This window comes from Cetorhinus maximus, chromosome 2 (genome assembly GCF_964194155.1).
Source record: "Cetorhinus maximus chromosome 2, sCetMax3.hap1.1, whole genome shotgun sequence".
Lineage (NCBI taxonomy): Eukaryota > Metazoa > Chordata > Chondrichthyes > Lamniformes > Cetorhinidae > Cetorhinus > Cetorhinus maximus.
The window spans coordinates 178,268,039-178,288,133 of NC_135880.1; the positions used below are offsets into that span (position 1 = coordinate 178,268,039).

A 20,095-nucleotide genomic window follows, 5' to 3' on the forward strand; every position below is an offset into this window, starting at 1 on the left:
CTGTATCTAAATACACATAGCACTTGAAACAAAACAGATGAACTGATGACACAAATAGAAATAAATATGTACAAACAGATACCCATTACAGAGACATGGCTGCAGGATGACATAGATTGGGACCTGAATTTTGAAGGGTATGTGACATTTAGGAAGGACAGGAAGCTAGGAAAAGATGGAAAGGTGGCTCTGCTAATAAATGATGGTATTAATGCATTAGAGAGGGATGACCTAAGTTCAGGAAACCAGAACGTACAAGCTGTTTGGGTTGAGATGAAAAACGATAAAGGCAAAAAAGTCACGAGTGGGGTACAGGCCACCTAACTGTAACTACATGGTAGGACAGAATATAAACGGAGCCTGTCAGAAAGGTATCAGAGGGGATTTTAATGTACAGGTAGAGTGGAAAAAATCAGATTGGCAGAGGTAGCCTAGATCAGGAGCTCAAAGAATGTTTTCGGGATAGTTTCTTGGAACAGCATGCTCCGGAGCCAAAGAGCAGGCTATACTAGGCCTGGTGCTGTGCAATAAATTCGGATTAATTGATAACCTCAAAATGAAGGCACTCCTAGCAGGCAGCAATCATAACACAATTGAATTTTACATTCAGTTTGATGGGAGAGAAGAGTGGACTAGTATTTTGAACTTAAATAGGGGCAATTATAAAGAGCATGAAAGCAGAGCTAGCTAGAGTGAACTGGCAAATGAGGTTAAGGGGCAAGTCCACAGGGATGCGATGGCAGACTTAAGGGATATTTCAGAATACACAGAATAGTTACATTCCAATGAGAAAGAAAACTTCCAAGAGGAAAACCCACCATCCTTAGTTAAACTAAAAAAGTGAAAGAATGTCAAACTTAAAGAAAAAGCATATAATTGCACAAAGATTAGTTCAGTTCAGAAGGTTGGACAGAATATAAAGAACAGCAAAAAATGACAAAAAGGATTAATAAGGAGGGAAAAATTAGAGTACTAGAGAAAGCCAGCTGGAAATTTATAGACATAAAGTAAGAGTTTCTTTAGATATTTAGATAAGAATTAAGGTGAGCGTTGGTCCTATAGAAAGTGCACCTGGGGCATTAATAATGGAAAGCAAGAGGATGGCAGATGAATGTGTTACAGACAAGAGGGGGATTAATTTAAACAGCCCCTATTTCGCCCCTCACCACCCACCCATAAACAGAAAGGCATTTTTGCTTTCCAATTTCCTGCTTTATAAGTGCTTTCAGTTTAGAGTGATCCAATTCTCTATTAATAACCCCACAGCAAACTTGAGGTAAGGTAAAATTTTTAAAAACCCACCCTCTTTTTTTTATTTTTACACAGACAAATGTTGGGTGGGGTTTCACAACATCCACCCGTTTGCACTCATACAATAAAAAAGGGATAAGGGAAAGGGGTACAGGGCAAGGCCACGACAAAAATAAGAGTTATGGTTTCATGGGAGTCCAGAATCACAAGTCCAACAGGGTATAAACTGTTGCAGGGTGATCTGTCTTTCCAGAAGCGATGACTTCCCCAATGGAAGGTACATAGAGATGAAAGAGTCTTATGGCACAGATACAGGAGTTCCAAAGTTCCAGTAGTTCAGTGTAGATTAGGGCCAGGCACTTTACCTGGACAGGGCTCTTTCTGCTGCCACCTGTTAGGTGGTAAAATGCTAGATCGCCTGAGCTCAGTTCTACACGGCAATATTACAGGTTCTAGCAGTTGGGGAAAGGTCATGCAAATTACCTCCCACTTCTTCTCCTGGGTGTTGGACAAAGAATGTATTTTCCAAGGTCTAGAATCTTGAGGTGTTTACTAGAGGAGTCAGGGCCCCTTTTGACCTTTGCAAACATTCCATCTCCATTAGTCAGAGCTCTGCCTTAGAAACGTAAGGGGATTGTTGCATTTCTTCGGAATTTGACTGTCGGCAGTCCCAGAGGGCATTAGCACCTCTTCAAAGGTAACGAGGCTCCTATTGGTTTCTGAAGGTTATAAAAAGCTCTGATATAAGTCATGGGTAGTCAGGGTAAAGCCTTGGTCTATTTTAAAATAGTAATTTTATAAGTAGCCAGGTTGACATAGAGATGACAAATCCCTGGGTCCTGATGCACTACATCCAAGGGTCTTGAAAGAAGTGGCTAGTAAAATAGTTGATGCGTTGGTTTTAATTTTCTAAAATTCCCTAGATTCGGGGAAGGTTCCATTAGATTGGAAAAATAGCAAATGTAACTCCTTTCTTCAAAAGGAAAATGGGGGGGGGGGGGGTGGCACGAGACAGATAGCAGGAAACTGCAGGCCAGTTAGCTTAACATCTGTCATAGGGAAAATGTTAGAAGCTATTATTAAAGATATTATAGGAGGGCGCTTGGAAAAGTTTAAGGCAACCAGGCAGAGTCAACATGATTTTGAGGAAGGAAAATCATGTTTAACCAGTTTATTGGAGTTTTTTTGAAGGAGTCACATGTGCTGTGGACAAAGGGGAACTGGTGGATGTAGTATACTTAGATTTCCAGAAGGTATTTGATAAAGTGCCACATCAAAGGTTGCGGCAGAAAGTAAAAGCTCATAGGGGTAACATATTGGCATGGATAAAAGATTGGCTAGCTAACAGGAAACAGGGTAGCTATAAATGGGCCTTTTTCTGGCTGGCGAGATGTAACAAATGATGTGCCACAGAGATCAGTGCTGGGGCCTCAACCTTTTACAATTTATATAAATGACTTGGATGAAGGGACAGATGGCATGGTTGCTAAATTTGCTGATGACACAAAGATAGGTAGGAAGGTAAATTGTGAAGAGGACATAAGGAGTCTACAAAGTGACATAGATAGGTTAAGTGAGTGGGTAAAAGCCTGGCAAATGGAGTGTAATGTGGGCAAATGTGAAATTATCCAAGTTGGCAGTGACAGCAAAAAAGCATATTATCTAAATTGTGTGATATTGCAGAGCTCCAAGATGCAGAGGGATCTGGGTGTCCTAGTGCATGAATAGTATACAGGTAGAGCAAGTAATTAGGGAAGCTAATAGAATGTTATCATTTATTGCGAGGGGAAGTGATTACAAAGGTTATGCTTCAGTTGTACAGGGTATTGGTGAGACTGGGGTACAGTGTACAGTATTGGTCTTCTTATTTAAGGAAGGATGTAAATGCATTAGAAGCAGTTCAGAGAAGGTTTACTAGACTAATATCAGGAATGGTTGGATTGTCTTATGAGGAAAGGTTAGGCTTCTGTCCACTGGAGTTTAGAAGAGTAAAAGGTGACTTGGTCAAAACCTTTAAGATCCTCAGGATGACAGAGTGGACGTGCAGAGGATATTTCCTTTTGTGGGAGAATCTAGAACCAGGGGTCACGGTTTAAAAATAAGTGGTCACTCATTTAAGACAGAGGTGAAGGGTACTTTTCTCTGAGGGTCCTGAGTCATTGAAACTCTCTTCCTCAAAAGGAATTAGAAGCAGGGTCTTTGAATATTTTTATGACAGAGCTAAATGAGTTCTTGATTAACAAGGAGTGAAAGGTTATTGGAGGTAGGCTACAATCAGATCAGCCATGATCATAGTAAATGATTGAGCAGGCTTGAAGGGCTGAGTGGCCTAACCCTGCTCTGGGTTCGTTTGTTTGTGTAACATACTACTTTTTTTAAAAGAAAAAGCTCACCTCTCTCTGGCTGTTTGCATCCTCTGGTTACCTAGTCTCACACTAATGGAAACAGTTGCTGTTTATTTGGTCTGTCGAAATCCCTCATGGTTTTAAATGCTGAAGTAAATGGCTATTGAAAATAACAACACTAATCTGGAAAAAAAGGGCTTTAAAGATCAGAGTTTCATTTCACTATTAAACTGTTGCTTACCTTTAACTTTTCACTTTTATCGTATTTGTCATTTTTGAACCGAATAATATTCTGATGCTTCTGAGCCCTCTTCCTTGCAACGTTTCCTTTCTCTGAACTCATAATCTGTTTAATAAATTACGATTGCTTAAGTAAATTATAAAATATATTTTACAATTAAACCACATGCACAATCCAACAAATGCAACTACCCCGGAAGTTATAGGAGAGCAATCACGTGGGACCGAATCAATGAGGTCATTCATCGGGCCCCGCCCCCAGGCCTCCTCACGCATGATTGGCTGCTCTGGCCGGCGCCGGCTATGTTAAATGGCTGATCCACATATCAATCAGCGGCATCTAGTCAATTAGAAGGCGCAAAGGGAAGGGGCCACGGCTTGGCTGGCCTCCCGCTCTCTGAAGCGATTGGTCCGGTTTTGCTTGTTGACCCCGCCCTCCAATTTTAAAAAATAACGTTTGTGGGGGTCGATTTTTAAAACGCCTTCCCTTTCATGCACAATTTTGTATGAATTACAGAAACTCTCCAGTGCGGCATCTGTGAGGGAGGGGACAGTTGACCAGGCTTTCTAAAGTTACTCAGGGCGGTGTGCTCTCCCCGCCCGCTCCGACGTGTCCAATACGGGGGGGGGGCGGCGAGGGGGGGGCATGCGGATAGTTTAGGGACGGTAACCACCGCCATGTTTCCAACTGCGCATGTGCGCCACCTCGGAACGGGACCTGCCCACTCCCAGCCGTGCCTACCGCGCACGCGCCACTCCGTTGACTGCCCCTCTTCCCCCCACGGCCCCCCTGGCGTTAACGGCGCATGCGCCACCTCCTTGGCCGTCCCGCCTGCCGCCCTTGAGCACGTTAGACGCGCATGCGCGCCTTGCTCTCGTCCCTCACGTCACCCCCCTACCTACCAAAGGCGTGTCCACCTTATCGCCGCTCCTAACTAATTAAACAAACAAGAAAAGAAAGTATGGAAATATCCGGGCCGGCAGGTTTGGAAGTGAAATCGCGGGTGTGATTTGGAAAAGGTGAAGGAAAAGCAAAGCCGGCGATCGGGAGCGTGTGTGTGTGTGAGAGGAGGAGGGGGGGGCCGGGTCCTCCTTTTGTTTTATTCGCCGTGTGGAAACTGCGGGGCCCGGCGGAGGTTCCGCCGGCGATTGTTTCCGCCCCCCCCCCCCCCCCCAACAACACATCCCCCATCTCCCCCCCCCCACCCCCACATCCCCCAGGCCGGGGCTTCCTGAACCTTAGCTGTTGTTGAGGAGGGGTGCGTGAAAAGATCACCGACTGATTGCCTGAGGAGCCGGGTGGAGAGTTGAAGCAGGAGCCGTGTTGAGGAGGGGAGGGGAGGGGAGGGGGGATTAATTCGGTACCACCTCGTCCTGCTGCGGGGAGAGGGGCTTCCCCTCCATCAATGACTTGGAGCCTGAGCTGAAGTTTGTAAATGATTCGTTTCCATTTGGATCCATGAGGCGGGGAAAAGCCTTTAGCACAAAGGAAGAGCGGGATTTTAACCAACTCGCTCTTAAATCAGTGTCTTTTCCTGGCCGGATTGATCATGTGCAGCAGCCTGTGAGAATTTGACTCCACACACAAAGTTTCATGTTGAACTCTGCAATCACTGGAATAATTTATTTATTTATTTGACTGGTTGGGGGGGGGGGGTCTCTCTCCCTCTCTCTCTCTTCCCTGGCCATGAATAACCTGTCTCTGAGTGAGCTCTGCTGCCTCTTCTGTTGCCCTCCCTGCCCGGGTCGGATTGCCTCCAAGCTGGCCTTCCTCCCCCCCGAGCCCACCTACGCGCTGCTGGCCGACGAGGCCGGGGGCCGCTGGAGCCTGCACCTGTCCGAGCGGGCCGACTGGCAGTACTCGCAGCGGGAGAAGGATTCCATCGAGGCCTTCATGACCCGCACCAGCCGGGGCAACCGCATCGCCTGCATGTTCATCCGCTGCTCGCCCAGCGCCCGCTTCACCCTGCTCTTCTCGCACGGCAACGCCGTGGACCTGGGCCAGATGAGCAGCTTCTACATCGGCCTGGGCTCCCGTATCAACTGCAACGTCTTCTCCTACGACTACTCGGGCTACGGGGCCAGCTCCGGGAAACCCTCCGAGAAGAACCTCTACGCCGATGTGGACGCAGCCTGGCAAGCTCTCAGGACCAGGTAGGCAGATGTGCAGCCTCCAACACACTGAACACAAAGAGTCCATTCAGCCCAGCCTGTCTGTGCTGGCTATCCAGGCTCAGTCATTGAGTATATTCAGGACAGAGAAGGTTTCCTAGATATTAAAGACAGCAAGGGATATGGGGATACTGCGGGAAAATAGCTTTGAGGGAGAAGACCAGCCATGATCTTACTGAATAGTGGAGCAGGTTGGAGAAGCCAAACGCTCTACTCCTATTTCCTTTCTTTTTCTTTCATGGGATGTGGGTGTCACTGGCAAGGCCAGAATTTATTACCCATCCCTAATTGCCTTGAACGGAGTGGCTTGCTAGGTCATTTCAAGGGGCAGTTTAGAGTCAACCACATTGCTATGGGTCTGGAGTCACATGTAGGCCAGACCGGGTAAAGACAGCAGACTTCCTTCCCTGAAGGGCACTAGTGAACCAGAAAGGCTTTTACAACAATTGACAATAGTTGTCATGGTCAGCATTACTGAGATGAGCTTTATATTCCAGATTTATTAATTGAATTTAAATTCCAACAGCTGCCGTGGCAGGATTTGAACCCTTGTCCCCAGAGCAGGAGCCTGGACCTCTGGATTACTAAATTAGTGACATCACCATCTCCCCCTGTTATATTATCCACCTGAGTAAAATTGAAATTGCCTATTGAAGGATGAGCAGTTTTGTTTAACAGCTGAAAAACTCCTTTGTTTGAGGGGCCGAATAGCCTTCTGCTACCCTATTATTTTTATTCTTCCATGGGATGGCTAGGCCAGCATTTTTATTGCCCATCATTGCTGATGAGAAGGTGGTGGTGAGCTGCCGCCTTGAACCGCTCCGGTGATTCTCTGTTGTCCAACTATTTCTACTCCATCATACTGTTCTGTGAAAGACCATCGACCTGAAATGTTAGCTCTGTCTGTCTCTCACTCTCTCAACAGATGCTGGGCATTTCCTGTTATTATTTCACATTTCCAGCATCTGTGGTATTTTGCTCTTGGTCCCACTATATCCTGCCCATTCCCCATAACTGCACGTTTCTGTGTATCTATCCAATATACCCTACACGTATCTATCCAATTCCCCTTTGAAAAGCCATCAGCAATTACCTTATTAAATGTGTTATTTGTTCATAACATGTTTCAAACTTTTTCTCGTTACCACCCATCTTCCCTTCCCCCGCCTCTGCCCAATGCAACACCGTTATCTTGGAATTTCATTATTGGTGCAATATGAGAATGGGAGTTTTTACATCTATTTTCTGTAACCTACGGAGCCCCTATTAACAATTATCTTGCAAATTGTGTGAACAAAATGTCAGTTTTTGAGCCCCACTCCTGAGAATTGAGCGTGTAATCTAGGCAGACATTTCAGTACAGTACCAGGGAGTGCTGGCAGCATGGGTTGGAAATTGTTTGGGGGTAGGGGACAGTGAATAGGGCTAAAAGGTATGCTCTGAGATTGGCAGGATGAGACAAATGGTGTTCCCAAGGTATCCATTGCGAGGCTTCAGTTTTGCACTTTATTTATTAGTGACTTATTCAGGTCCCACTTCAGGACTTTGTGGCCACTGGAGGTGTGTTCCTAACGTGGCCAAACAGGTAGATTATCAGCCTGTAAATTCTTCCAACATGCCTGATGGCAGGCGGTAAGAGTGGGAGAGTTTCTTGGCTAGCCATACGGCAGAAGGCAATGGTAAACCACTGCAGTACTTTGCCAAGCATAATCGTAGACCAATCCAATGGAAGTTCATGGTTGCCAATGCAGGGTACCTGAAGGAGGAGGAGGATCAGTGACTTAGAAGAGGAATATAGAGGGTTGCATATCAAAGTTTGCAGATGGCACCAAGTTGGGAAAGAAAGAAAGACTTGCATTCCTATAGCTCCTTTCACAACCTCAAGATGCCGCCAAATGCTTTACAGCCAATGGAGTACTCCATTGGAAGTGTGACAGCCGATTTGCACACGGCAAGCTCACAGAAGACAATGTGATAATGATAAAAATAATCAAAATGATGATGACCAAATTTAGGTGATGGGATCTAGTAAGTAGTACAGATTGGAGCAGGAAATTACACAGGGTGTAGACAAATGAAGCAAGTGGGAAAAACTGTGACAAATGAAGTTCAATGTTGAGTAGTGTGAGGTCATTCAATTTGGATCCAAGAAAGACATGACAGAGTATTTTCTAAATGGCAAGAAGTTAAAAACTGTAGAGGAACAAAGAGATTTGGGTGTCCCAAATACACGTGTCCCAAGTGAATGGGTACAAAAAGCAATCAGAAAGACTACTGCAATGTTGATCTTCATCTCAAGAGGATTGGAGTACAAAGAGGAGTATGTTCTGCTTTTGGTATACAGAGCCTTGGGTCAGATTGTGTTCAGTCCTGGGCACTGTGGTGCAGGAAGGATATGTTGGATTTGGAGGGGGTGCAGCATGGATTCACCAGAATGATACTGGGGTTGAAAGGGTTAACTTAGCAAGGATAGTTTGCATAAACTTTACTTGCATGCCGTGGAGTATAAAATATAGATAGTTACATAGAATTTACAGTATAGAAACTGGTCTGGCGGTGCTCCATCAGAGCCTCCTCCTAGCCTACTTCATCTACCCTCACAGCATAACCTCCTAATTCATCTTCCTCGTGTTTATTCCCCCTTAAATACAACTATTCTCACCGGTTTGCCTCCATCTCTGTGGGTTCCACATTCTCACCAAAGCTTCGCCTGAAATCTCTATTGGATTTACTGGTGACCCTTAATTTTGGATTCTCCCACAAGTGGAAATACCTTCTTTACGTCTACTCTATCAAACCCCTCATAATTTTTAAGATCCCAATCAGCCTTCTCTTTCCTGGAGCAAAAAGCCCCAGCCTGTTCAATCTTTGGGTGTAACCTCTTGATTCCGAGATCATCCTTGCAAATCTCTTTTAGATCTCCTCCAGTGCCTCTATCTTTTTTTTATAACATGTTTATCAGAACAAAGTGGAATCTAACCAAGGCGTTTAAATGTTAGAGATTCAACAGGAAGAAGCTATTCCCTCTGGCAGGGAGCCCAGGACAGGGAACATACCTCAGAATTAGAACCACACCATTGTCAGGCTGCACTATTTTACACAAAGGGTAATGGAAATCTGTAATTCTTTCTGCAAAAAGCTGTTGAGGCTGGGAGTCTGTTGAAGCTTTTCAGCTTGAAATCAATAGCTTTTTGTTAGCTAAGAGATGTGGAGCAAAGGGGGTTAAATGGAGTTAATTAGATCAGGGCTGATTTGTGTCTTGAGTGGCAAAACAGACTTTGGGGGGGGGTGGGGGGCAGAATGACTGCCTGTTCCTTTTTTCCTAAACAAGTATATACATCACTTGTCTTGTCTTGTTGGCTTTTTATCATACTCATTATATTTGAATGTAATATGTATAAATTATGTGGAGTAACTAATGGTGCTGCATCATAGAACATGCATAACCTGGTGGCGCAGCTGATTCATTGCTGGGAATTGTCTCTTAAGACCTCAACAATGTTTCCTTAGTAGGGCGGTGAGGATTTTGTTTAGTACCTCTGATCTTGCCAAATGCATGATCTCAGATTTAGACTGTATCTAACTGATTTACTGTGGATGACTTTGTGTAAGTCTAGTTGAAAGGAACTGTAACCATTTGTGGCTAATATTGACATGGAGGTAATTATTGGATGCATCCATAGGGACCTTTGCTTAATGTTCATTTGCACCCGCTGACTAGAGTTAAACACTGACTGTAGAGTTGGCTTGATTTTTGTCTCTGTGTCACTGGTCAGTGTTAATTTTCCCTCATAAATGTGAATTCTGACACTGCATTTCTAGAAATGTAAAAATTGGTTGAAAATAGTGGCATTTACAGTAATTCCTTGCTTACTGTTGTAGTTTCATCCCTGAAAAGTGCAAATTGAAATGAAACAACTTTAAGCAAATCAGATTTTCCCATTACAACCAATGTAAAAGCTGTAGTTAGGCCTGCAGGATATTTCTCATCAGGAAAAAAAATTAAAACATTATACCCTGTAAGTTTATATACTGTACATTGCTAAATTACTATATATGAAAAAAAAAATTAATGTAAAAGGAATGTGCTAACTCTTTCTACTTACCCTCGTCTCTCCTGCACGTCACTGATCGTGCTATCCGACTCTCTCCCAACCTCTCGAGGGCTGAGGAGATTTGCAGCGAGAGTGAGAGCAGTTTTGAGTTGGAGGTGAGCCACAAGCTCGACTGACGACCTGTGGGAAAGTCAGTGGGGAATGGGAGAGGCTATTCTAAAACTGATTGGGTCATTTGACCCTGCATCACACCCAGTGCGAAATGACAATGCGAATCCACAACGCTAAACACAACATTAAATTGAAACAACTTTAAAACTGGGCGACTTAAAGTGAGGACTTGCAGTACTATATGTCAGTTTTTTGCCCTTTTCAAATGGTATTCTGCCATGGCTCAATTGGTGGCACTGTTGCCTCTGTGTTAGAAGGTAGTGGGTTCCAACTCCACTCCAGAGAATTAAACTGGGCTGGTACCAGTGCAGTAAAGAGGGAGTGTTGCATCCTCTGACTTTCCATCTTTCAGATGAGATGTTGAACTGCCCCCTCAGGTGGATGTAAAAGATCCCATTGCACTATTTCGAAAAAGGACCGAGGAGTCATGAAGGTTTTCAGCTCAGAAAAAGGCCCTGCGGCCCATCGAGTCAGCGCTGGTCAAACAAGTACTGAACTATTTTAATCCCATTTTCCAGCACTAGGCCCATAGCCTTGTATGCCACGGCATCGCAAGTGCACATCCAAATACTACTTATGTTATGAGGGTTTCTGCCTCTACTACCCTTTCAGGCAGTAAGTTCCAGATTCCCACCACCCTCTGTAGCCCCCTGGGGCCTCATCCAGTGAACTTGTGTCAGCCTAGCCTGTGAGGATTGACCATCTTTTTTTTATTCTTACACTGAGTGTGGGCGACGCTGGTTAGGCCAGCATTTATTACTCATCCCAAATTCCCCTTGAGAAGGTGATGGTGAGCCGTCACCTTGAGTTGCTGCAGCCCATGTGGTGTAGGTACACCTACGGTACAGTTAGGAATGGGGAGTATTTGATGGTGCATAGCATCACAAATGAACCTGATCCCATCATTATCATTCATCTACAAATGCACACTTTACTCTGGATAGCACAGGAAAAGAGAGTGTGACTGATTTTTTTTCTACCACCAAATTGTCGCTATGGCTGATTTGTAGCTCATATAGTTTAGAAGATTGTGTACTTATCCACTAAACTATAGACAAACTATGCTGATTGGGAATAGAAGGTGCTTTACAAAAATGGTATGTTTGGAAAGTATCAAAACTTGTGGTTTAAAGTATTTCTGATCTTAGTCATGCTATTGAGCATGAGGAAGGGAAGATTGGGTGATGTGCCGTTCTCATGTGCCTTGTAAAATTATACAGCACAGATGGAGGTTATTCAGCTTCTCGTGCTTGCTCTGGCTCTTTGAAAGAGCTGTCCAATTTAGCCTCACACCCCAGCTTTTTCTCCATAACCCTGCCAGTTAATCCTCTTCAATTACATGTCTGATTGCCTGATAAAATCCTATGGAATCTGCTCCCACTAGCCTTTCAGACAGTGCATTCCAGATTGTAGCAGTCCTTTGTGCGCAAAAACTTCTCTTCATTTCCCCTGGAGTTTTAAATCTATGACCTCTGATTACTGATTCACTTAGCTGCCAGAGAAAACAATTTCTCCTGACTTACTCTATCAAAGCCTTCATGATTTTGAACACCTCTAACAAATCTCCCCTTAATCTTCTCTGCTCTAAGGAGAGCAATCCCAGCTTCTCCAATCTCTCCACATAACTGAAGAGCTTCATGCCTGGACCATCCTGGTAAGCCTTCTCTGTACCCTCTCCGAGGCCTTGACATCCTTCCTAAAGCGTAGTGACAACTGGACATGATTCTTCAGCTGAGGCCTGAGCAGTGATTTAACCTCCTCCTCTTTGTCTCCAGCAGTATGAGTGTAGGGCTGGGAGGAGGACATTTGCCCATTCTTTAGATTAGGGGGCAATTTATGAAGCAGGAAGAGTTAATATTGGGGGAGGATTAGTAACTCACTGAAAATCTGTTACCCAATTTCAGCTCTTTTTACACTGGATTGCATGATCCAGATGCTCAAGTATTCAGTTTTCAGTGTTTCTCTTCTGCTCAGTCTTAACCTGATGAAAATATTTTAAGGCATGAAAGTTTCACACCAAAGTCAAACACAACTAAAATTATTAGTAAACATCATGCTTTTATTTAGAAAATTGTGTAGTTCATGAGATAGAATTATCAGTGCAGGCACATGTTTTGAGAGAGGTGATGGGGGAAGAATATCTGGCAATCCCAGGATCGAAGTAAGGCATAGGGGGAAGATAACAACAACTTGCATTTATATAATGCCTTTTAATATGATAAAATACCCCAGGGCGTTTCACAGGAGCGTAATCCAATAAAATTTGACACCGAGCCACATTAGGAGATATGCCGACAGGTGATGGAAAGCTTGGTCAGGAAGGCAAGTTTTAAGGAGCATCTTAAATGGAGGAGAGAGGCATCGACGTTTAGGGAAGATTAGGGCCTAGGAACTGAAGGCATGGCCGCCAATAGTGGAGTGATTATAAAAAAGAAGGGGATGCTCAAATTACCAGAATGAGAAGAGTGTGTAGGGCTGGAGGGAATTAGAAAGATAGGGAGGGGTGAGGCCGTGGAGGGATTTGAAAACCAGAATGAGGATTTTAAAATAGAGGGGATTCCGGCCTGGGAACCCGTTGTAGGTCAGTGCCACAGGTGATGGATGAATGGAGCTTAGTGTGAGTTAGGATACAGGCAACAGAGTTTTGGATGAGCTTAGTTTATGGAGGATGATTGATGTGAGCCTGGCCAGGTGAGCATGGGAATAGTCAAGCAGAAGACACAAAAGACAAGGATGAGGGTTTCAGCCGCAGATACATTGAGGCAGGGTTGGAGTCGGGTGATGATATGGAGGTGGAAGTTTGCAATAGAATTGGGCATGTCCTAGTTCTGTCCTGTTTGCATCTCACTCCATTTCCCCCATCCTCAGTTACTTCTTGCAACCATTTTTAGTGTGGTGAACCCAGTACGAGCTTTAATGGCTTTTGTGAGCATTTTTAATCACCTTTCTAGAGGGAGATAAAGAAACTTGCGGAGAAACCTTTTGGTTATTGCAATTTGACTTGTTCTGATTAATTTTCCAACAAGCCAGTGCTAATATACCATTCATTAGCTCAAATACTTTCCCATTAGCTGAGTGACCACAAATATTGAAGACTGCATTGCTTTTCTGTTGCATCAACTCATTCCCCTGCTGAATTCATGTTGTAGCACAGTCCATTGATTTGATGTGTGTACTTTTTGCCTTGTATTATATTAGCTGCCTGTCTGTTCTGTGGTTTCAATGTATATTTTAATTCTGAGGAGGAAAGAACAAAATTTAGGCTAAAGTGTATTTCAGGTCCTTTTGTTTTCTAAACATTTCTTTCTGAGATAATGCTGAATCTAAACCAGTAGCTCTGCTATTGACAAGTATGTTTCAGTTTGCACTGACATTGGGGATGGCTGAAAATTTCATGACGATAAAGCTCGGCTCTATTTCACTCAACATTTTCTTGGTCAGAGATATGCAGCAGCATTCGTTATGTACAGCACTCCCCAAGGTGCTTCATCAGAGCATTATCAAACAGAGTTTCACACCTAGCCATAAGAGAAAATGTTAGGAAAGTAACAAAAGCTTGGTCCAATAGATAGGTTCTGGGAAGGATCTTAAAGGGAGGAGAGAGAGGTTAAGAGATTCCGGTTTAGGGAGGGAATTCCTGAGCTAAGGGCTGAGGCATCTGAAAGCATGGCCATCAATGGTGGAGCAATGAAAGTCGGGGATACACAGATGGCCAGGATTAAAGGAGTGCAGAGATCTTGGAGGGTTGTACAGCCAGAGGAGATTACAAAGATAGGGAGGGCGAGCCCATGGAAGGATTTGAACACGATGATACATTTATGATAGGGAAGAGGAACAAATGATGGTGCTTGATGAGCACCAACTTTCATGTCTATGTGCAGGCACCTGTTTATGTTAAATCGACGCTTCAAAATATTTTTACTGTTACACAAACCTTAATCTCATAATTGGGTGCTGGTGATGATTCGTCACCGGGCAGAACAAAAGATTAACAGCTCATGCTGAATCATTTGGGGATGGGATCAGCCAAGATACATAGCTCATATAACACAAAATATCAAAAGTGCAAGTGAGAGAGAAACTTACTGAACCCATCCCCAAGTGATGCAACATGATCATCAGTCTCTTGCCTTGCCCTAGTGAATCATCACCAGCACTCAAAATATAATTAATGTTTACCTCTTTGCACTCCTGTGTCTGTCTGTCTGTCTCTTCCCCATTTTGGTTTCTATTTTCCAAGCACCAATAGAGACTTCCACTTCTAACAAAGTGAAATTCACAGAATTGTTACAGCACAGGAAGAGGCCATTCAGCCCATCGTGTCTGCACTGCCCGTCCAAGCGAGCAGTTCACCACGTGCCTCTCTGCTGTCATCTCTCTGTAACCCTGCACATTCTTCCTTTTCAGATAACAGTCTAATTCCCTTTATAAAGCCATGATTGACACTGCCTCTGCCACACTCTCAGGCAGTACATTCTAGACCGTAACCACTCGCTGCATGAAAAAGTTTTTCCTCATATTGCTTTTGCTTCCTCAGCCAATTATTTTAAATCTGTGTCCTCTCATTCTCAATCCTTTCACGAATGGGAACAGTTTCTCCTTATCTACTCTGTCTAGACCCCTCATGATTTTGAACACCTCTATCAAATCTCCTCTCAGCCTTCTCTTCAACGAAAACAGTCCCAGCTTCTCCAATCTATCTTCATAACTGAAGCTCCTCATCCCTGGAACCATTCTCATGAATCTTTTCTGTACTGTCTCCAATGCATTCACGTCTTTCCTAAAGCGTGGCACCCAGAACTGGACATGCTATTCCAGCTGAGGCCAAACTAGTGACTTAAATTCTTGAAATAAAATTAATTCTCATACGAAAATCCTTTTCTTTTACAGGAATGTGGAAGTTTACTACATCACTTTTTTTTTAGATAAGATGCCCAACTCTGTGAAGTGCACCAGTTGTTGGTTTCTCTAGGTTTTTAAGTAATGATTGAACACAATGCTAGAGTTTCTGTAGTCAAATTCTTGTGTAGGTTAATGAGTGGTTCCTGCATAAAGGTACATACCATTCCAAAAATAAGGTATTTGTATTATTCAAAGTGCATGCTCTTGGAAAATAATGCTCATGTACAGGGAGCTACACCACAATTTGCCCCTAGGCAGATGTTAGAAAACAATGAGAATGGTAGTTGTTGTCAGATTGAGTGGTAACATACTGTATAATTGCATATTTGTATTGGTGGAGTGGAACCAGTCAGGTTAGCTCTTTCAAACTGCCGGAATAGGCACAATGGGCCAAATGGCCTTCATCTATCTGTAAAAATCTACGATTAAATTTATCCTATTTGACTTCCTTTACCAACAATCCTATTATAAGCAACATTTAATCTTGATGCATAAATACTAATGTAGGCTTTCTATGATTCATAGTCCTTGGGTGAAATATAGTGCAATTCTGGTGATATTTGGGTGAATTAAGATCAGAATTGCAATGACTGGAGGAGGAAGATCCAACACTTTGAGAGAGGCTAATTATCCAGGTTGCCATCTAGCTGATTTTGAAAGCCATGAAAGGCATCTTAAAGTACAACAGGGACCAAAGTTTTAAATTTATCAAAATAATAGGGCTGTGGGAAGGACAGGAAAGACACTTTATACTGTAAAGATGCTTACCGTCTTGATAACTTTACGGAACTGTGTTGGGATCACATCCTGTAATGCAGTCCCAAACAAAACAACTTCTTCAACTTGTGAAACAAGAAGCTCGGAGGCCTGAATCATCAGTTTGTGTAGTGTGAATGTTTGATTAGCAGGGCTACAGAGGAACAAAATGGACATATATTTATCTTATACATTCGCCGGAGTGAGGAGGGTAAATTTTCATAATCATTATTTGCAGCATTCTCATACGAAAATCCTTTTCTCCGTTGTCTCTGGAGAATTTGGCAGTAAGTAAGATCAGTAAGGCAGTAAGATCCAGGGGTCCATTCTGTCTTCAAAATCCCGAGCCTTAATACTGGTTTTAAAGAATCAATGTAGAAGATTTTTTTACAAATTTCATAACAATTTGGTAGCTTCATCATCACCATTATTGACACTAGCTTTTTATTACAGATTTATTTAACTAGTTGAATTTAAATTCCCCAATTGCCATGGTAGGATTTGACTAATGTCTCCAGATCATTAGTCCAAGCCTCTGGATTACTTGTCAAGTAACAACCACTACGATATTGTGCTCCTCGTGACTCAGCAAAATACTAAAAGTAGCACATTCGATCAATCTTTAGTTTCTAAGTCAGAATTTTGGCCTGTGATTTCAGCCTTTTTTTAAAATTCAAGTACAGTACAGGGAGCGGTCAACGTTAACCTTAAGCTGCCCATTGTTGCTAAGGTTTCTAAAAGTCAAATGTTAAAATCTGTAAAACACACTTGCTTCTTTTTTGGAATTCCTGTCTGAATTTTGATGGCGGGGGAGGGGATAGGAATGTTGCTGCCAAATTCCTAGAATCTTAAATCCTGCTTGCAAGAATGTGTGGTTCTTTTCAAGTGGTTTGCTGCACAGGGTGTGTAGGTTGAATTGCAGTGCAATTTTTATCTGCATACCTTATCACCTTTTGGGTGTGCCTTCTATTGTAACTATGGAAATTTGATCATAATAATGAAAGCTACATCATTGCCACAAATGTGTTGACAGTAACCAATTGCGATGACCTTGTCGACGTGACATGGGCACCTCGGCAAGTGTCAGGAAGATAAATAGGTAAAAGGACATTTGCATGTTTAAATAAACCAGAGTAGATTGTTTTCAAAGGAGGGGTGAAATGTGTCACCTAGCCAAGTGAAGTTTATTTTTCCCAAAGATTACTAGTAAAACTTAGTGCTATGAGAGGTTTTTATTATCAGGAAGATAAAGTTCAAAGACCTAGCGAAACAATGGGAATTTGCATTCAAAGGGGAAAATATGTATAAAGGAGTGAAAGCTGTGTATAAGGATAGGCATTTTAAGATCTTACAAGTGTGAAAAGCCTTCAGCATCTATGCCTCGAGCTGTTGTTTTCAAAGAACTGAAGTTAAGAAAACTCATTTTGAATTCGATTTGTTCAGGGTATCATGTTTCTTTGCCTGGGTCTTTTAAAATCTACATGTCTTACTGTTGCCTTAACAAAAGTGTAACTGGGCGTTACACTAAGTAGGGGCTTTCAAAGTTATCATAGTAGTAATTTGTAGATCTATGTATGTGTTTAAAATCATTTTTCTTATTAATAAATGTTTAATCTAGTTTTGTAAAAACATGAAGGACTTGGTAGTCTTATTGCTACTGAATTCAAAGCACACATCTCGAAATTTATACAGACTGCAAAACAAGTTGTGGCAGTTGTTTCAAGTTTCCCTTTGGGGATTTGAACAACTCAACATTTACCATCGGCTGTGCCAGAACAGCAAGAGCTGAAAAATCTATTTCAAGTTATTTTATATTTAATTTAATCTTATAAATAACCTCAAATCTTAAATCAACTGCAAGTTACATATTTCAGATAGTTTACTGTGTGTTTCACCAATCGTGGTCCAGATTTCGAGGGTCTGAAGTCAAAGAAAGCAGCCCACAAAGATCTAATGATCTCTGTGGCGTGGATTTCCCTTTCCTGATGCCAGTTTGAACCTGATGCCAATTCGAGGGAATCTCCAGGAGTTCAGTAACAGTGATGTCAACAAGCGGAGTAAGCAGCCAATCGCATTGAAATATTCTCACAGACAGCAACCCGGAAGTAAAATGCACTGATTATCCTTCACTCTAAATTAAATCTTAGAGAGATTAAATAAATGATTGGGGCATACACATAGGATTAGGGTAGAAGCTGAAACATCATAAATGTTAACAAAAATGCTTAAAATAGGTGTATTTTTTAACATTATTGAGTAATTTAACATTCCACAAATATAAAACCGGTTTTTCAGCAATAATTATGAGCTTAATACACTGTTTAAAAATCTAGTTACACCTCATTCAGCAAGCATCTAAGATTTTTACAGTGAGACTAAGAGTGTAAAAGGACAAGTTCTCATCAGTTCAGTGATTTCCAATTGGTTGTACTTCTTGCAATCTTGTGAGGAAGCATGAAATCACTGACAGCAACCTCTGACTTCTTCATTTAACTGTGCATGTGCAGACTCCGCAAGTTGCTGTTGGTTTCAGAGGAATAAAGACGGTGAGCGCTGAAGGCCTTGCTGTTATTATTGCTGCAAAACCCAGGCCTGTTTCACCATGATTGCTTACTGCCTATGTTGCTACCTCCCTTGAAAGACCGTTTTTCTAAAGTTGGAAAAAAAAACCCAGAAAATTTTGGAAATACTCAGCCAGTCAGTCAGCATCTGAAGAGAACAGGGAAGAAGACATTTCACAGTTAAATGAAGATTAGTTTCCCTTCCTTTATAGGTGATAAAATGCTCCTAATTTCTGTAGTGACATCGCAAAGTCCATAGTATGACTATGACTGATATCAGTAGTAAATGTAACTGTCTCAATCTCAAACTATTCAGGTCAAATTTCAATCAGTTTAACTTTCCACAACAGCTTTACTTCCTTATTTTGTCCATACCTTATTTGGTTATTGCTAGAACACTGTACACAAGGCTTTGCTAAAACTGTTACCAAGCCTGTGAAGACGTATATTTTTAGATTGCTAATTATTGCCAAAAGGCAGACCTGTCTCTGCTTTAAAGTTACTGTTTAAAAGTGCAGAGTATCCCCTAATGGCTGAAAGGCAGCATTCATATCATAGCAGGCAACCAAGGATCACAAGCAAGGTGGCCACTAAGGAAAGAATGGACACCACTATTCAGTAGGGAGTCTGTGTGTCTTTACATGTCTAAATTGTGCCAGAACAGGGTAATTTTCACTACTTGATGTAAAGATAGAAAGGAATATTGCTTGGTTTCTATAAAAACATAGAAACAGAAGAAGGTCATTTAGCCCCTGTTCTGCCATTCAACGAGATAATGGATTATATGTAAGCAATGCCCATTGTCCTGTATCCCTTCATACATACCTTTGGTTAACAAAAATCTACCAATCTCAGATTTTAAAGTTTGCAATTGATCTAGCATCAACTACTGTTTGTGGACAAGGGTTCTAAACTTCTACGTGTGTGTGTGTGAATATTTCCTAAGCTCACTTTGCTATAACAGGTGCTCGACCTACAGTGCCGGTTTTAAGCTCCAGCAGTAAGTTTGAATGTAACCCCCAATGTCTCTCCTCCTCCATCATACTTTGATTAGCAGGTGCCCAGAGTTCTGTCTGTCCTCCCAAGACACCTGAATGAAGAAGAGGCTTAGTGGCTGGGGAGCTGTTGGCCTGTAAAAGTCAATTCAAGATGCTACAGAGTTTTGAAAAAGGACATTGAGATTTGCAGACATGTATTATTATACATTGGGGCAGGGGAAAGAATAATTGCCCTCTATAGCGTGAAGCTATTTCAGGCGAGTTCTTAGTTTCCTCCTCTTGCGTGATAAACTAGTTGAATGTAGTTCATTCTCTACATCAAGGATTTTTTTCTTTGGGATGTGGGTTTTGCTAGTGAAGTCAGCACTTGTTGCCCATACCTAATTGCCCTTGAACTGAGTGGTTTAGTAGGCCACTTCAGCGGGCAGTTAAGAGTCAACCACATTGCTGTGGATGTGTAGGCCAGACCGGGTAAGGATGGTAGATTTCCTTCCCTAAAGGACATTAGTGAACCAGATGGGTTTTTTACGACAATCAGTGATAGTTGTCATGGTCACCATTGCTGAGGCTAGCTTTCAATTCTAGACTTTGTTAATTGAATTTAAATCCTACCAGCTGTTGTGGTGGGATTTGAACCTATGTCC

At 42.5% G+C, this 20,095-nt stretch overlaps 2 protein-coding genes across 4 annotated transcripts in view; one reads left to right on the forward strand and one right to left on the reverse strand.

Moving 5' to 3' along the window:
* The window catches only part of c2h9orf85 (chromosome 2 C9orf85 homolog), a 28,643-nt gene extending 23,975 nt beyond the window's left edge, over positions 1–4,668 (reverse strand). For 2 of the 3 annotated variants that reach the window (XM_078529655.1, XM_078529636.1), the window contains exons 1-2: positions 4,352–4,460; positions 3,838–3,942 (exon numbers count right to left, since the gene is read on the reverse strand). In XM_078529655.1, the coding sequence (XP_078385781.1) occupies positions 3,838–3,942; positions 4,352–4,372 (126 nt within the window). In that variant the 5' untranslated portion in view covers positions 4,373–4,460. Of the gene's footprint in view, positions 1–3,837; positions 3,943–4,351; positions 4,461–4,651 lie in introns of those variants that run through there. The other variant, XM_078529644.1, reaches the window with a different exon arrangement.
* A 520-nt stretch (positions 4,669–5,188) lies between these two features.
* Positions 5,189–20,095, forward strand: part of abhd17b (abhydrolase domain containing 17B, depalmitoylase) — a 62,358-nt gene continuing 47,451 nt past the window's right edge. The window contains exon 1 of the mRNA XM_078529623.1: positions 5,189–5,990. Coding sequence (XP_078385749.1) covers positions 5,524–5,990 — 467 coding nt within the window. The 5' untranslated portion in view covers positions 5,189–5,523. The remainder of the gene's footprint in view (positions 5,991–20,095) is intronic.